General features: G+C 41.0%; 1 protein-coding gene and 1 long non-coding RNA gene across 5 annotated transcripts in view; one reads left to right on the forward strand and one right to left on the reverse strand.

Annotated features, from left to right (window-relative positions):
* col28a1a (collagen, type XXVIII, alpha 1a) overlaps positions 1 to 16,607 on the forward strand; it is a 34,887-nt gene that overhangs the window by 14,867 nt on the left and 3,413 nt on the right. Inside the window, exons 11-34 of one of the 3 annotated variants that reach the window (XM_071499661.1) lie at positions 870 to 923; positions 1,028 to 1,096; positions 1,215 to 1,283; positions 1,548 to 1,616; positions 1,843 to 1,911; positions 2,019 to 2,087; positions 2,182 to 2,250; positions 4,956 to 5,024; positions 5,122 to 5,193; positions 6,638 to 6,706; positions 7,062 to 7,133; positions 7,500 to 7,568; positions 10,583 to 10,651; positions 11,364 to 11,432; positions 11,540 to 11,608; positions 11,805 to 11,873; positions 12,003 to 12,071; positions 12,548 to 12,616; positions 12,732 to 12,812; positions 13,030 to 13,065; positions 13,153 to 13,189; positions 13,447 to 14,001; positions 15,388 to 15,536; positions 15,794 to 16,064. In XM_071499661.1, coding sequence (XP_071355762.1) covers positions 870 to 923; positions 1,028 to 1,096; positions 1,215 to 1,283; positions 1,548 to 1,616; positions 1,843 to 1,911; positions 2,019 to 2,087; positions 2,182 to 2,250; positions 4,956 to 5,024; positions 5,122 to 5,193; positions 6,638 to 6,706; positions 7,062 to 7,133; positions 7,500 to 7,568; positions 10,583 to 10,651; positions 11,364 to 11,432; positions 11,540 to 11,608; positions 11,805 to 11,873; positions 12,003 to 12,071; positions 12,548 to 12,616; positions 12,732 to 12,812; positions 13,030 to 13,065; positions 13,153 to 13,189; positions 13,447 to 14,001; positions 15,388 to 15,536; positions 15,794 to 16,064 — 2,362 coding nt within the window. Of the gene's footprint in view, positions 1 to 869; positions 924 to 1,027; positions 1,097 to 1,214; positions 1,284 to 1,547; positions 1,617 to 1,842; positions 1,912 to 2,018; positions 2,088 to 2,181; positions 2,251 to 4,955; positions 5,025 to 5,121; positions 5,194 to 6,637; positions 6,707 to 7,061; positions 7,134 to 7,499; positions 7,569 to 10,582; positions 10,652 to 11,363; positions 11,433 to 11,539; positions 11,609 to 11,804; positions 12,072 to 12,547; positions 12,617 to 12,731; positions 12,813 to 13,029; positions 13,066 to 13,152; positions 13,190 to 13,446; positions 14,002 to 14,348; positions 14,481 to 15,387; positions 15,537 to 15,793; positions 16,065 to 16,607 lie in introns of those variants that run through there. The other 2 variants (XR_011693813.1, XM_071499660.1) reach the window with 2 other exon arrangements.
* LOC139633761 (uncharacterized) lies at positions 4,471 to 5,820 on the reverse strand. Of its 2 annotated transcripts, XR_011693815.1 has the most exons (4): positions 5,674 to 5,820; positions 5,440 to 5,497; positions 5,089 to 5,188; positions 4,471 to 4,980 (listed from the first exon to the last, which is right to left on the reverse strand). It is a non-coding gene; the product is annotated as an uncharacterized lncRNA (long non-coding RNA). The 2 variants fall into 2 exon arrangements; XR_011693814.1 differs by having other exon boundaries at positions 4,471 to 5,188.

Raw genomic sequence — 16,607 nt, forward strand, 5'->3', positions numbered from 1 at the left:
GTTCACATTTACACATCAATTTGTGTTTCCAGGTGTTTGGACACACTAATGCATATGTGAAAAAAGTTGTAGAAAGCCTCTACTGTCTGCGGAGAGAGCTGTGTGAGGTCTGATAAATGTCCTCAAGTGATGTGACTTGAGTATTCATAGGATCTGGAAATAAAATAAATCTAGAGGTGTTGAGTTGGACCGCTCCACATCTCTGCTGGCTAGAGGCTAGAGGTCCCTGGCTACATAACCTGCCACCAGTATAACACACCTGAATCCCTGACCAAACTGGTGAGTTGCATTGTGGGTAACGGAGGCGCAAGGTGACAAGGTTGACAAGGAAGATTCATGTTTGGAGTGGAAAGATGGGTGTGCTGCATTTAATTTGACGTTTTCTTTTCTGTCTATCTTGAGTCTGATGTTATGGCAGTAAACTTCTCTCCTAACACAACAATGCAAAGCAATTCAAGTCATTTGTAGTAAATAAACTCAGATGCAAGACCATGGTGTGATTTTTTAGAATGCCATCAGTTTTTATGTCCTCAGTGTTCACTTCTGCATTAATGTATAATCTCTTATTAATCTCCAGGTATAATAAAATCATTGTATTGATTCCGAGGTGACTAAGCACAATTAGTAACCCATAATAAACTCATTTATTGTCTTTAACCTAACCCCAACCATTAAAATCCTTGGAATGTGGTGCAGTTAATAAACTCCCAATAACCAGAGGGCCACCAGGGTCAGTGAGGAAACTGTCCTTTCCAACTGAAGAAACAGTACAACCAATGCATTACCTTTGTTTTAATTCCAATAAAGGCCAATGCTGCTAAATATGCCAGAAGTATTTATGTATCCTGTCCTGTTTGCTCCTGTGTCAGGGACCCATGGGAGGACCTGGAGACCAGGGTCTAGAGGGGCCAACTGGCTCTAAAGTAAGAACACTGGGAATCAGGTTTTAGATTCATGAAGTGATTCACCATGTTCACAGGTTAAAGGTGCAGACATGTTTGTAAATACATTTTTTATTCCTTTAAAGGGCGAGCGAGGACCAAGGGGCACACCTGGACCTCCGGGAGATACTGGCGTTGGGTTCCCTGGTCCCAAGGTGAGTTTAGTGTTGGATTAAATAAAGAAATTCTTCTTCTTACTTATCTGTAGGAAGCCAATGTATATCCTGTGTACTCCTCATGATGTATCACTGATACTCACACTTTATTTTTCAGGGTGACAAGGGGAACCACGGACGATCAGGTCCACCTGGACCAATGGGTATGGGTGAACCAGGGACAATGGTGAGTTCACAAAACTAAGCTCTGCTCTTAAAGCTGATAGCTGTATACATATATATATATATAATATATATATATATATATATATATATATATATATATATATATATATATATATATATATATATATATGCTGTCATACAAATGCACACTACAGAAATGGATTAGTGTGTGCAGGAAACAACACAGTAGCAAAGTGACAGCCAATGTAATATCTTCTATTAATTCACTAGTCAACATTCACTATATCTGTGTTGTTGTGTTAAGGGACCATCAGGGCCACCGGGGATGCAGGGATCTCCAGGGTTTCCAGGTGAGGGTCTCCCAGGACCCAAGGTAAGTTCCACAGTATTCACAGGACTGACCTTCACTACAACTGGCATGTTTTATTTCTTTCTTTACTTAATAAAAGTCTCACTGATATAACTTCACTGCTCTGGTGTCCTGTGACTCATCAATATTAGATTTTAAAGAGTGAAGGTATGATTATTGTAGTATTGTTTTATTCTTAACTCTTCCAGGCCTTGCTCTGCTCTGACCACTGCCAGTGTGTTTCTTACAGGGTGACAGGGGGTATGAGGGTCCTAAGGGCAGCCGTGGACCTCCAGGATTAGGGTACAAAGGTGATAAGGTATGGTTAACACCTTGAGGTGGTTGTTATTACAGACACACGTATACTGCAAACCTGTGGTGCTGTAAAGGATGACCTGTCTGACCTCTCACATGTCTGACCCTCAGGGAAACACCGGAGCACCCGGGCTACCAGGTTTGGTGGGGTTTCCAGGGGCAGGCATCCAAGGAGAAAAGGCAAGGCCAATGAAATGACAAAGTTTTTTTCATATTTATCCTTTACTTGTGTAACTACATCAACTTAAATTCTGATTTTGCTCCATGGCTTTAGGGGGACCAAGGGCCTGCTGGGCCCTCCGGTCCCAGGGGACCTCCTGGATTGGGTATAGTCGGACCCAAGGTTAGTAGCATAGGGTCACTGGAGAACTGACAGTGTGGCTTATATGAATTATATTTGATTTGTTAAACAGGCGCCTAGTAATCTAAAATGTATTTGACATTCATGAGAAATATACAGAGAATACACAGTACAATATATAACTTAACTTAAAGCAAGACTGTGTGACCATTGTCTTGGATGAATTTAAAATTGAATTCCTAAGCAACAAAGACATTCTTACTCAATTCAATACACTTTTTCTGCTCCAGCCATGCTTGATCTGTCGTGATCAATACTTTGTGTTGGCTGATGTTACCTAAAGTGAGCACGGTTTACATAAATAATGTGCAGCTGAGTGTGTTTGATGATTCACTTCCACATTTTAGCTTTTACAGTCAGTGCAGATGACTGGACCTTATCACAAATGTCTCCAGATATTTCATCAATTCAATAATGGTAACAGTTCACTTCACTCAGTTGCTTATCACTGGCATCATATCTCCTTTGCACATGCATCAAAATTGACTTTTCATCCAGTCTTAAGCCACATTGGTATGAAACACTTTTTAGATCTTGGTCGTTTTCAACTATGTATTTTAACTGGATGAAAGATTTTAGTTATCGGAAATTTGGATCTTAAAGTGATAGTTGAGGTTATTTGACATGGGTTTGTGTGAGGTTCTATCTACAGTCACTGTGTTACCTGCAGTAGATTCAGATCAGCCTAGTTTAGAGAAGCAGCAGGAGCTGAGTGATGAGCTGCTGCTGTGTCAGCAGAGAACACGTATTTTAGCCACTTTAAGAAAACAGAAAACAGCAAATATCAGTTGAAGTGTTCACTTTATTTTGAATATTTTCACCTCTTTATCTGCCGTCAATCAGCCATTCACTTTGGAACAGCATCACTGTATTCCTATGCACAATTGTGCCAACGCTTAGCTGTGTCTGCCTCAAACAACTGATCTGCAGAGTAATACGGTGTTCACCAAAGGTGTACGTAGGAAAACAGTAGTTCAGTTAACAAAATGTAGCTCCGAACTGAAGGAATCTTAACCAGGAGTAGCTGATTGCAGTGATGGCAATGGTGGTGAAGACAAGAACCCCCATGGTTCCACGCTAGTTCACAATGTCACCAAACTCTCTTGTTATGGTTTTGATTAAGAGACCCCTAGTAGCAGAAAATTACATATCGTGCATTTATGTAAAAAATACAACTCCACAATGTAAAGATACTCTGCTACAAGTCCTGCATTCAAAATTTTACTTGAGTAAAAGCGCAGACATATCAACAAAATGTACTTAAAGTATCAAAAGTAAAAGAGCTCAGAATGTGTACCTGTATAGGCCCAACGTTTAGATTCTTCGTGGGGGAAGATAAAAACACTGCATTTCAGGGGCTCCCCTGGTTTCCCCTGGTTTGGTTGCAGAATAATTTACACAGTAAGCTCATGCAAATTCCAACACAACCCAACCTGAGCCAGTCTGATCTGCCACATAACTCTTCACGCCTGTATGGTTATACAGGGCTTTTCATCTATAACCATCCATATAACATGATCATAGGCTTTACATGTAACATCAACTATAGCTGTTAGATAAAAGTAGTAGAGTACAAAGTACAGTATTGTATGTATTGAATGTACTGGAGTAGATATGTAAAGTAACATAAAATGGAAACACCCAGTAAAGTACAAATACCTCAAAAAATGGTACTTGTGTATAGTACTTGTCTAAAAATACTTGGTTACTTTCCACCACTGTTCACTACATCACTGTAGTTATCACTAAAGGGTAAAGAGCCTTCTGCACATCAACACAACCAAAAGTACTGATACTTTCATCTGTGTTTTTTCATGAAGCAATGAGCGGGTTCTGGAAACAGTTCATTGACATGGTTCATCAAAATTAGACTGAAAATAAATGTTGTTTTATATAAAATTTATTTTCATTTTATCAGACTGTCCATACCATATAGTAATAACTGCACTGTACAGTGCCCTCCGAAATTCCTAACATAGAAGGAGAAACATACTGACCATAGTGTGTACATGGTACTAAACAGGAGCAGTACTCTAAACTTCCTATCTTCCCATTTTTTCCCATCTTATATATATAACATTTCAGTTTTTTAGTATACCTCTCTGCCACTGCAACACTTAGCATACGGCATCCAGTCCCTTCAAATGAAAACTATTCATTTTTATAGACAAATAGATATTTATACTTTATTTATCTCCTAGGGGAAATTCAATATTCAATGTATTGCTACTTGTACGGTTTTTTTATTTTTGTATACATGGTCATCATTTGTTCTGGTTATGATAACATTGTACTCCTTATTAGTGTAATTGCTGAGATCTGGGAACATGGTGAAATAGGCGTGGCAAAAAGCTTCAAACTTCATTTTGAGGTGGAACTGAAATAATGAGTTCCTCCAGGTGTGAGTAATAATCCCTGACTGCACAGTAAAACTTGCCTGTTCACACACACAACTACAGCAAGTAAAGGAGGTCAAAAAAGGTGAACCAGCAAGTCGGTCTGCAGTTGATGATGGATGTGAACAACATAGATTTCCACACAAGTTCACCTGTCTTTACAGTCAGTCTGGTCATTTTCCCTTCCAGTGGTAGACGTTAGAAGTATCAGCTCAGCCCGCCACCTTTAGCATCCTTCAGTTGTTTGTTACCTGATCTCACTTTCAGTAAGCGATCTGTGTCGTTTCCCAGGGCGACCAGGGTTTCCCTGGCGAACCTGGACCTCAGGGAGAGAGAGGTGTTGGTGAGCCAGGACCAAAGGCAAGACAACTGAACTCCTTATGTATAAAGCATGATCACAGTGGCATCAAATGGAGCACCATACATGTTTTCAGTTTATGTATGTGTGGTTTTCCAGGGGGACCCAGGACCTGATGGGGCTGCTGGGATACCTGGTATCCCTGGTGAGGATGGAGCTGCTGGGCCTAAGGTGAGTCAGGGACTGGAGGTCAGTTGTTACATTTTATAAAATAAAGCTTCAATTTGCAGTTGAGAGACTGAACACACAGAGTTACTAAACTGTAGCTGTAAGTCTTTCCTATAGTTTGAATGGGAAGACATGAAACTTTTTGAAGACATGAGTAAATGAAATTGCTGGAAAACAGTTAATCTGTATTGGCCTCATGTGTTTCAGCAACAAGGAACTGCTCCATCTTTTAACTAGTTATCAACTCACCTACATTTTATCAAGTGGCTGACGAGTTTCATATAACAGAGTTGGAGGACTGACAGAGCTGGAAGACAATGAGGAACTGTTATTTTGTTTTTAGTATGTGTATAATATAATAAGTGATATGATATCTTATTATATTACCATCATATTACCACATGTCTGTCTCACTCAGGTAACAATCAGCTTCTTATAAATAATTACAACAGAAAAGCCAGTAGGTTGTTGAAAATCACTCACCACTCCACCTGTCTTTCCTCCAGCAACAGTTTTCATTTGCACCACAGGAAATCAGGTTAAACAGGTTAGAAACGTCTCTGAGGATTCTGGAAATATGTTCAGAACAATGATGAGTGATTTTACACAACCTGAATGATTTTCTAAATGCCACAGGTCAATTATATGTTAGACACTGCTTTTTTATTACATGGAAGCCTTAACTGCAGCTATGTATCAACATGACATGCCACTGCTCATTTCAGTACTCAGTGGAGACTCATTTGATTAGTTACACTGAAAGAAACAAATATTTTTAAAAACAACTTAATTACTTGCATTAATCACACTGATATGTTAAAGGTTCCATCCAGTCTAAAGGTAGATGTCCATGTGTTTGTGATTATAAAGCAGGTCTAGGTTCTATATTAATACTGTGAAAGTATCAAAGCCTCAGTCCACAGAGAAATGCACACAGCCTGTATTCAGAAACTGAGCCTTAAAACCAGCCGTCAGGACTTAGGGAACTTTGTGATGTCACAACAAAGCAGTCACCGCCCTCAGACATGCGGCTTCTCTGAGTGTTCCACTATACTTTTATTTGAATAATCAGAAAACAGTCAGAGAGGCTCAGATCCTCTCTTCTGATTGGCTGACTGACCTGTTGTTACTAGAGCTCCAGAGAGAAGCCAGACAGAGGGGATGTAAAACTACACTGAGATGGTTTTTGGTTCTTAAAACCACAAATATATCTTCTGATGGAGATCAACACTTCAGATAAAACATTTAATCTAAAAAAATGCCATAAGTTGAAAATGCACCCACCCTCCTGCAACCCCTTCCTGATGGGAATATGCCATATCAGCTCACAGTTTATCTTTCATATTCATTCGAACATTCATATTCAATGATTAACCTGCTTGTGAACCAGTGGAAAACGCCATTTTGTTTCATGCTGTGATGCTGTTTTATGTGTTGCTTAATCAAGGGAGAGATGGGGTTGCCAGGTCTGCGAGGCCAGGAGGGAGCACCGGGTAAAGGTATCCCTGGAGAAAAGGTAATCTTTAATCACTCACAGTGCAGCTGCTGCCCATGTATTCCAGTCTCCTGTTTGCTGTATGTTCAACACACACACATTTGTCTTCACAGCCCTCACATTAGGTTTTTCTGAACACACACGGTATGAAAACACAGGCACATATGCAAAATCATTAGATTCAAATGGTGAAGGTACATATTTACATACCTGTCACTGACAGTGGGTTTATTGACAAGGGGATCATGGCATTGAGCTGTATTTACCTTTCAGAGCAGAGGTGTCAGTGAGCCTTGTAAATGAATCATACTGCACCTTCCTGTTACAGTCCCAGAGGTGTTCGGATGAGTGATGTCATGTGCGTGTTCTTCCACAGGGAGATAGAGGTGACCGTGGGCCCAGGGGACTGTCAGGCTCTCCAGGCGCAGTTGGCCCTGCTGGAGCTAAGGTCTGTTAAATACAGTTTACTCATGTCAGGTCATATGTCTGCTTGCTGTAGGAGGGAAATCCAGCACTTCAGGTCAAGTTCAGATAGTTGGTACACTAACAGAGGTTTAAGAGCAGATCTTGTTCAGTGGGTGAATTGTTAGTGATGTAGGGTCTTGCTTCAAGGAGCCCACCGAAAGGTGATATTTTTTATCTTTTGTGCACAAGTTATTGTCTCGTCATCACAAGATAATTTACTACAAATACATATTTTTCTCTAACAACTTCAGATATGTTATAAACTTACACCTTCATATATGGAATCATGACAGGAAGGTTCATCTGCTGGCTGCTTAATGTCTGATGTTTCACTGGCTCTTTTGTTCAGGGAGAGCCTGGCAGCCCAGGATTGATGGGAATGCCTGGTCCTGCTGGGCGTGGCTTACCAGGACCAAAGGTGATAACTCCCAAAAAACACACATACACACACGCACACACACACACAATGCTCATTTGTGTTCACCAGTTAAAGTTAAGTATGGATATGGATATGCTGTGGACATTTCTGACTCACTTTGTTTGACCTTTGTACTCACTGTCGTTGTGTGCACAAGGTTCTTCTATACAATGGTAGATTATGATCAGCTGTGGATGTGCTCACTTTTAATATCATGTGTGGAACAGTGTAAACCAGATGAGGAAAATGTTCCTGCTGTCACTCCCGTTGAGTTTTAAGTTAGTGGGAAATTGAATGGTGGCCATAACTGTTAAAAATAGGACTTAAAACTTCTTTTCCTTTATGTACACAGTTAAACATGCACCTGCACGTTCATTTCATTTCTATGTTGTTTTAACCACAAACAGATGGCTGAGGCAAAATCATCCGGGTCATCTCTGCAAAATTGTCGTTGCAAAAGTCTCTAAAGCTTTTCTTTCCTGCTCAGTTTCACTTTATTTCATGGTTACCTGTCAAGTTCAGCAGGATTATGTTATCACCGCTGTTCATTTTTTTTAATGTGACGAACTTAAAAGGGCGTTATGAACATTTGATAGCTTGCACTCTTCTTCATTGCCGTTGTTGGGGCATTGCTATTTTTTGGTTTTGGTGATTCATGTGAAACCAGTGGTAGAGTTGTGTACTGAATATGTCATATTTTTATTTCTGTACTGTTTTTGTCATCATACCTACCTATAACACACTTTGTGGTGGGCGGCCGTTAAGTAAAGTATCTGTCCTGGAAAAAATAAGTATGTTCTCAATTAGCAAGTTATTTTGCATAATCTAAGACACAGGAACAGTTTATATAAGGAAGTGAGACTTGTGATTACAGTCAAGTTAAACAACAATTACTTGTCCACACAAAGAAGCTACAGCTCACACAAAGAGACTGCAAGTGTGGCTCAAAGGACACTTCATCCATCTGCTCTTCTAAAGTTACTTTTTAGATTGCTGCCATCTAAAAACTTCAGTTCAAGTGGCTATCTCAAAGATTTTCATTTAAATAAGTGTCTTTTAAGCCACTTTTGTTTTTCCTGTTGGGACTGACTTAATGTTGCAGACAACCTCTGTAGTCTCAATTAGACACTTGTTAGCAACCGCCCTTGTCACAACCGGGCAAGGACTCTGGACGCAGGTGCAGGATGGTTTCAAAAAATCTTTATTTTTAAATCAGGCTCCGCAAACAAAAAACTCTCCTGAAAACTGGAGGGACTAAAATCAAGGAACTAAAACCAAAAGGAACAAGATACCGATTGGATTCGGCGCTGTGGAAGGCTAGATCGTCGTGAATGAATGTCGACATAAACGACACACTGGCACCAGACAAGGGGAGACGCAGACTCTTAAACACATGGTAATAGGGGACAGGTGGAAACAATCAAACAATCAAACCAAGACACGCAAGGGAGGGCAAGTGACCTGAAACGAGAGGAGAATTAATCTTTCAAAATAAAACAGGAAATGACAAGACAAGACATGGAGACAGGACAAAAAAAACCAACATGACCTCACCGCGGTGTGACAGCCCTTTTTTAACAGACGTAAAAGCTTCAAGAAATCTGGGGTACTGGGGTATTTACTGACAGATTTTATGTTGTAGAATAAAACACAAAAATGTCTTGAGCTGGTGTTAAACACTTGACTTGATTTCAGTCATCAACCAAAAACCCAGAGACTTCAGGACAAAGGAACAGGAAGTGATAACGTGCAACTTATTTCCGGGCTTTAGGACTCGTTCCTGCTGCAGACTACTGTAGACTACTGACATTTAGCACAATCCCAGGGCAGGCTAACTATGACCTTCATCCACATTTCAAATGTCACGCTGATCATTTCTGACGTAAATTACGAAGCATTAACTGTAAACTGGCATAGCTGCATGAGAAGACGGTGTCACAAGACAGTTGGTTACACTGACGTCAACATGGTTCAACACTGTAAAACAGCCAATTCTAATAATAATGTTTGAATTTACTAGGGCTGTCAATCGATAAAAAAAAAAAACTAATTAATTGCATATTTTGAAATGAATTAATCACAATTAATCGTGATTAAAAGTTTATTTTTCCTCTAAAGACTAAAGCTTCTTCTAGGGCATATTTAAATCTAAAATAAATCATCAGATTAATGAGTAATCACAAAGGGTGTATATTTCAAACACTAATGTTTAATAGCACCTTAACACAAAACTACACACACAACTATGTAGTTCTCAGGCTCATAAAGTGCAACTTGATTTCAAAATCAAGGCTCAGCTTAGATAATCACCATCTTGTATGCGCCAAGATAAATGTATGATCTAGGTTGTGTCTGAGAATGTGTCCATAGAAACAAAAACTAACCAGGTTTCCATCGCATGTTTTGCATTAAAGTGATATTAATGATGATTTGCTCCTGCTAAATTTGGCTTTGCAAATAGTGCACATTACTTTTGTTTTAAAAATAGTTCGGTCGAGCAGCTTTTTAAATGGAAATTTTCCACCTAAAACTCCCTCACGGCTTGTCTCCATCTTCAGCTCGTCTCTGGCTGCAGGGATGAGTCTTGCGGCTTCCGTGTCATAGCTCAGGGCCCACACAGGAAGCAAACAAAACTGCGGTGGCGTTAATTGCATTCATTTATTTAAACGCATTAAGTATTTTGAAATTAATCGCAATGATTAACGCGTTAATTTTGATAGCCCTAGAATTTAAATATGAGTTGATTTTATATTAAAAACAACACATATACACTACTCGCTTGATACTACTCTACTACTACTACTACTACTACTACTACTACTACTGCTACTACTCTACTACTACTCGATAGGCTTTGTGGTCACTCACAGGCAGTCTGAGAAACACTTAATTAAAAACATGACATTTTAATAAATTTCCTCATGGACCACAAAGGGTCACTGGGACCACTCTGTCTCAGTATCATTTAATATGAATAATTCTAAGTAGAGTTGTTGTTCTCTAATAAATAACAGGGAGATCCTGGGCCTGTAGGACCAGTTGGACCAGTGGGAGAACCTGGAATAGGAATCATCGGGCCTAAGGTAACGCAAACACAATTCAATTCAGTTCAATCCGACTTTATTTGTATAGCGCCAAATCATAATATACATTATCTCAAGGCACTTTACAGGGCAAGGTCAAGACCTTACTTTGTTACAGAGAAAGTAAATTGATACAATTAAATCATTGTATCAACTGTGTAGCAGTGCTATTGTGCTGATGTCAGATATTTCTTCCTTATTGAAGACATGAAGAATCAGAATCAACAAAACTTAATGATCCCTGCTGAGAAATTTCTTTGTTACAATTGCACATCACACAGTTAGTAGAGAGGAAGTAAATCAGTAAAAAGGTAAAAAACTATTGTAAAATAGTAATAATAATGACTTCACAGTCAGTGAACACAAAACATGCACAGAATGTGCACAGTAGAATCACCAGGCCTCTATAACATGAGCATACAGCAGGTATCAGCACCTGTGGGAGATTTTGGAGCAACATGTTAGACAGCGCTCTCCACCACCATCATCAAAACACCAGCTGAGGGAATAGCTTGATTATGGTGTTCATCCCTCCAGTAGAGTGCAGAGACTTCAAGAATCAATGCCAAGGCACATTGAAGCTGTTCTGGCAGCACGTGATAGAATAGCGCCTTACTAAGACTCCTTTCATCTGTCACCTACCTGTATTTCTTTTCTTACTGTGTTCATCATATGTGCTCATATTTTTACCATCCTCATGTTGCCTTTTCAGGGTAATAAAGGAAATCCTGGGCCTGTGGGGCCACCAGGGATGAAGGGAGATGGCTTCCCAGGACCACAGGTAGGAGGGAACAGTTAACAAATATTAAGGGTACAACTGAATTATGCTTGTATTCAATGCATAAGAAAGAAAGGATGACAAATGAACATCTGGTCCTTGATCATTAGGGACTGCCTGGATTACCAGGAGTGCAAGGAGAGACAGGACCTGAGGGAAAAGGACAACCTGGACCTAAGGTGAGGCACAAGTGTTCATTATCATGAACACATCATGAATTCGTGAAGTGGAGTTAAGTTTACAGATTTGTCCCCTCATTTGTTTGGCTGTGCCTGCTGACTTGACAAAAGCAGAAATGGTTGGGCTGCATGTGATGGATCATCAGCAGAAAGAAATTTTAGTCCGTCAGTTTGTTCTGTTTATAATGTGTGTCAGGGTGACAGAGGCTTACCAGGGATCCCGGGCCCATCAGGTCCTCCCGGAATCGGACTTTATGGACCAAAGGTTAGTGAGTCTACATACACTATGAGGGAAATGAACACTCTCTGTTGTCTTTATAAGCCATTTCCTCTGCATATAATAATGATATCAGCCTTACATGTGGACAATTGCCATAATGTATTGTATTCCCAGGGCTCTACGGGGCAGCCTGGTCCACCAGGCCCCCCGGGGCCTCCAGGAGAAGGCATCCAGGGACCAAAGGTAGGCAAGAGAAAACACTTTACAATGCTAAGATAGCATAAGTTAAGACAATGAGATCACAAATTCACACCACAAGGAGGAGCAAGGTACTTCTTTTGGATGATTCAGCACCCAGCTCTACCACAGCTGCCCCAGTAATGGATCAACCACAAATTTGAAAGTTGGTGGTTCAGTCCCTGGCTCCTCCTATGCACTGACCACTAAGTTTGTCTCTGTGTGCAGGCCAGTGCCTCACATTGCAGGCCTATCACCACTGATGTGTGAGTGTGAATGAGTGACTCAGAGGCAAAACTGTGAAGCATTTTGCAAAAACCCTCACAGTAAAAAGATGCTATAGAAGTGCAGTCTACTTACCATCATGTTGTCTTGCAAGGATCAGTCAGCAGTGTTTCGCTCAGTGAAGAGGACTTACAGATGTGTTTATATGCTGATGATACCCTTGTCACTCTCACCAATTCATCAGTCTTTATTCTTAGGGAGAGCCCGGGTTTCAGGGGCCAGTGGGCCCTCGGGGAGCGCCAGGGGACGGGCTTCCAGGAGAGAAGGTACAAACAATACAGCTTCCACACGTGCCAGCAGTAGCATGGACTGTCACATATCGCATCAGATTATCAGTGTCCAACATCTGCTGAAATAAAGTGTGATTTCATACACACACAGGGTGACAGAGGCATTCCTGGAGACCGGGGAAAGAAAGGAGACAAGGGAGACTATGGAGAACCTGGATCTACTGGACCAATGGTAACACAACATGTCCCATGTTCTTGGTTTATGTAAGGATCTCCTAAGCAGAACAAGGGGGGAACAAATCTCCTGAATAAATTTGCTCCTACTTTTGTGGAAACCATTAGGATAAAATTCAGTTGACAGCGATCAGAGCATCACCATGTACTTGTCCTGTGGAGATTATCCGAAAACAACGTTGTCATTCTACCTCCTAATGTGAGTTTAATTACAGGGGAGACCTGGAGAAAAGGGTGAACCAGGATTAACGGTGAGTAAAGGGACTGGCACAAATGACAGTTGTATTTTATAATATTAAACATTAAGACCTAATTTTTAATTTCTTGTTTGTGCACAGAGAGAAGAGGTCATCAGAATAATAAGGGAAATCTGTGGTAAATTACAATTTTTTTTTACAAAATTTTACAGCAATCACTTCAAATCTAATGTAATAAATGTAAATTAAGTGTAATTTAAGTTATGTTGCCACTGTGACATAATAAGTCTCAAACGCAGCCGCTGTAGGATGCGGCCCCTGAATTTGGACACAGCTACAGTAATGCTTATTGCAAAGCTTTGTTTGTCATGTTTTTGTATCTGCTCCTGCACTTATCTCATAGTTGTAAATGTGTCTGTTCCATTTGTTGCCCAGGCTGTGGTCTGAAGTGCAGAGAGAGCCCTCTGGAGCTGGTGTTTGTGATCGACAGCTCTGAGAGCGTGGGACCAGAAAACTTTGAGCTGGTGAAGGACTTTGTGAATGCTCTTATTGACCGGGTGTCCGTGAGCCAAGAAGCTGGCCAGATTGGCGTGGTGCTCTACAGCCACGTGGACATTGTGGTGGTCAGTCTGCAGCAGCAGTCCAGCCAGGACGACATCAAGGCCGCTGTCAGGAAGATGCCCTACCTAGGTGAGGGCACCTTCACTGGCAGCGCCATCCACAGAGCCAACCAGCTGTTCCAGGCCTCACGCCCCGGTGTGAGGAAAGTGGCTGTGGTGTTGACAGACGGGCAGGCTGACCCCCGTGATATCATGCAGTTTGAAGCAACAGCCACAGAGGCCCATGCTGAGGGGATCGAGATGTTTGTTATCGGAGTCGTGAACAAGACCGACCCTCAGTTTGAAGAGTTTCGGGCTGAGATGAATGCTATCGCCTCTGATCCCGACGAAGAGCACGTCTACCTTATAGATGACTTCAGGACACTTTCCAGTAAGCAAACACACATCACCACCATCATTTACAACCACACTCGCTGACAGATCTATACAAGAACTGATGAATACGCATTTCTATAATAAGCTAAGTACAATTAATTAGGTTTGAAGGGCTTCTTCAAGGGTTTCTATCGTTTTGACATTAATGAAGCTAAGCTTTTGAGCAGTCACCAGGCTATGGTGCATTCTTCTCATTGCAACATACTGTAGAAGGCAACCTTTTAATCATGGTGATGTACATCTCTTCTACAACACCACTGTAGCATAACAAAGGCCACACTTTAGAAACACACACTTTAAATTTAAATAGGGAGCATTTCATTTATTTATTTATTTATACAGTGAGTCCAATCAGCCATCAGAGGCTGTGACTTCTTGGTTCAGTGGATCTCTGATCTCTGCTTCAAAGAGACACAAGAGGAAAACAACTGAGTCTAAATGAAGAAGTGTATTAACTACTAACTGCTGACACAGGTAAATGCAATGTGGAACAAAAGAACAGGTAAAATGAAGTGTGTAAGAAACTGGTCAGTGGTGGGAGAGAGTATGTTTTAGCTATTTACTGCTACTGCTAGTAAATATGCTAAAGTGTCTGAAAAATGTGTGAGTAGGGTCTGCTCTACTGAGCTCGGTGTCTCCTTGTGGGGAATGATGAGGTCAGAGACTAGACACAAAGTATCAACACATAATGTATTCTAAATGAACCTGATGCATTTCATGTGAGACGACTGATAGAATGTCCCAAGACCTTACATTCACTGACTCTTCTCCATCCTTCCACAGACAGAATGATATTTGTGATGTTGTGCCAAAAGCTTGTACAGCTCAGCTTGTACAAAGCCCTTATTTAAAGGATCCAGGATTTTTGTGAATATAGTTTTTTGCTGTCAAACCTGGTCCATTTGTCCAGTATGGGTATCTGAGATGTGTTTCTGGAAACTGCTTCGTCAAAAATAAAAGCTCATTTACATGTTGTATGTTTGCTAATTGGCAGCATGGTGGTCCAGTGGTTAGCGCTGCCCCCTCACAGAGAGAAGGTTCTGGGTCAGAACCTTTTGAGAGGTGACAAGGTGACATTTATGTCTGTCATGACGTGATATTTACTTGATAGGGTCACTTATGAATTAATTGATAAACAAGTAAAAAATAAACCACTATCTCACTGCAGTGTGACATTAACCATGGGGGACATAACTGGCATGAAACATGTTATGAACAGTGTCATGACATGTGGATCAACAACCCACAAAAAGGCCAACGGCAACATTTATCATTCATCATGTCACCTATTATAAGTCTTATGTCTATGATCTTATGTGATGAGTACAACCTCTAACGGTAACTTCTATAATGCAGTTACGTCTGGCTTTGTTTGTTTCAGCCCTGGAAAGCAAAATCCTGAGCCAGATCTGTGAGCAGGATGACACGATGGCCTTTCAGCCAAATTCAGTCTTTCCATCTGTGGAGATCCACCCAGAAGTTCCAGAGGACAGCCACTCCATTGAGTTCCCAGAGGAAGAGAACGTAGAAGTAACGCTGCTTTTATCTCATATGGAAACACTGATAGATTTAATATGGTACACATTTAACCTCACATTTAAAATACACTGCTACATGTGGCGACTCTGGGGACCGTGACTAATGCCAAATGTCATGGTGACTGAGGTAACTGAGTCTGGACAGATGCATTACTACAGAAGGCCTACATGGTGTTCATCTGGTCATGTCTCTCTAAGATTACACTGAAGAACATCAAGATATAACGTGTCTCATCCTCTACTTCACAGGATGAACTCACAGTAACAGTACCAGCCCCGACTCTGCAGTCGGAGTCAGGGTGGCCTGAGGAGAACCTGGTGGACACTAAACTGTTGCTGGAGCCCTGGAACAGGCTTCCAGACATCACGCTGGCCTCTCCTGGTGGCAGAGGGAAGCAGGGCCCTGGGGTGACCTCCCTAGTGGGCCCTCAGACTCCGAGCGAGTGGCTGCATGAGGCAAAGAGCACACAGGCTCCTGTCAGCCCTCCTCCTCCACCCCCAACAGACTCGTCAGTGCCAGGTAAACCAGCACATCTGCATATCATCATTTAATTCTTCTGGTAAGTGATTGGCCCCCCTGTTCTACAGCCACATATGGGAAATCTCGAGTTGTGCAACACATCATAAGTCTGCTTATCACATCCTGTGTTTGTTTTGCTTAAGAAATCTTTCCACCTCCCTTTAACAAGTAATTTCCTTTTGTTGGCCGGGACAATGAGCAGAGCAGTGAGAGAGAAAACAAGCATACCCTTTAAAAAAAAAGATTTAACACCTATAAAATGAACATTTTTGTAGAGAGGGAGTCAATTAAACAAATGCTACTACATATAATGTTTGTATGTTTCTCCACACCCTTCACCTGACAGCTGTAGCTTGTACAACATACTATGAATGCATGAAATATGATGCATTTTCATAGATGAAAAATATTCAAAAGAGTATAAAGCAGTGGAAATCAGCTCCACCTTTGCCAGCAACAGCCTTATAATCCTGCAAACATGTTAGTGTAACAATGATCCAATGACAACACTGAGAGAAGCAGAGAGGTTTGATCTGAAAGGGA

Source organism: Trachinotus anak, unplaced genomic scaffold, assembly GCF_046630095.1.
Source record: "Trachinotus anak isolate AG129_WGS33_773 ecotype Australia unplaced genomic scaffold, CSIRO_AGI_Tana_v1 ptg000016l, whole genome shotgun sequence".
NCBI lineage: Eukaryota > Metazoa > Chordata > Actinopteri > Carangiformes > Carangidae > Trachinotus > Trachinotus anak.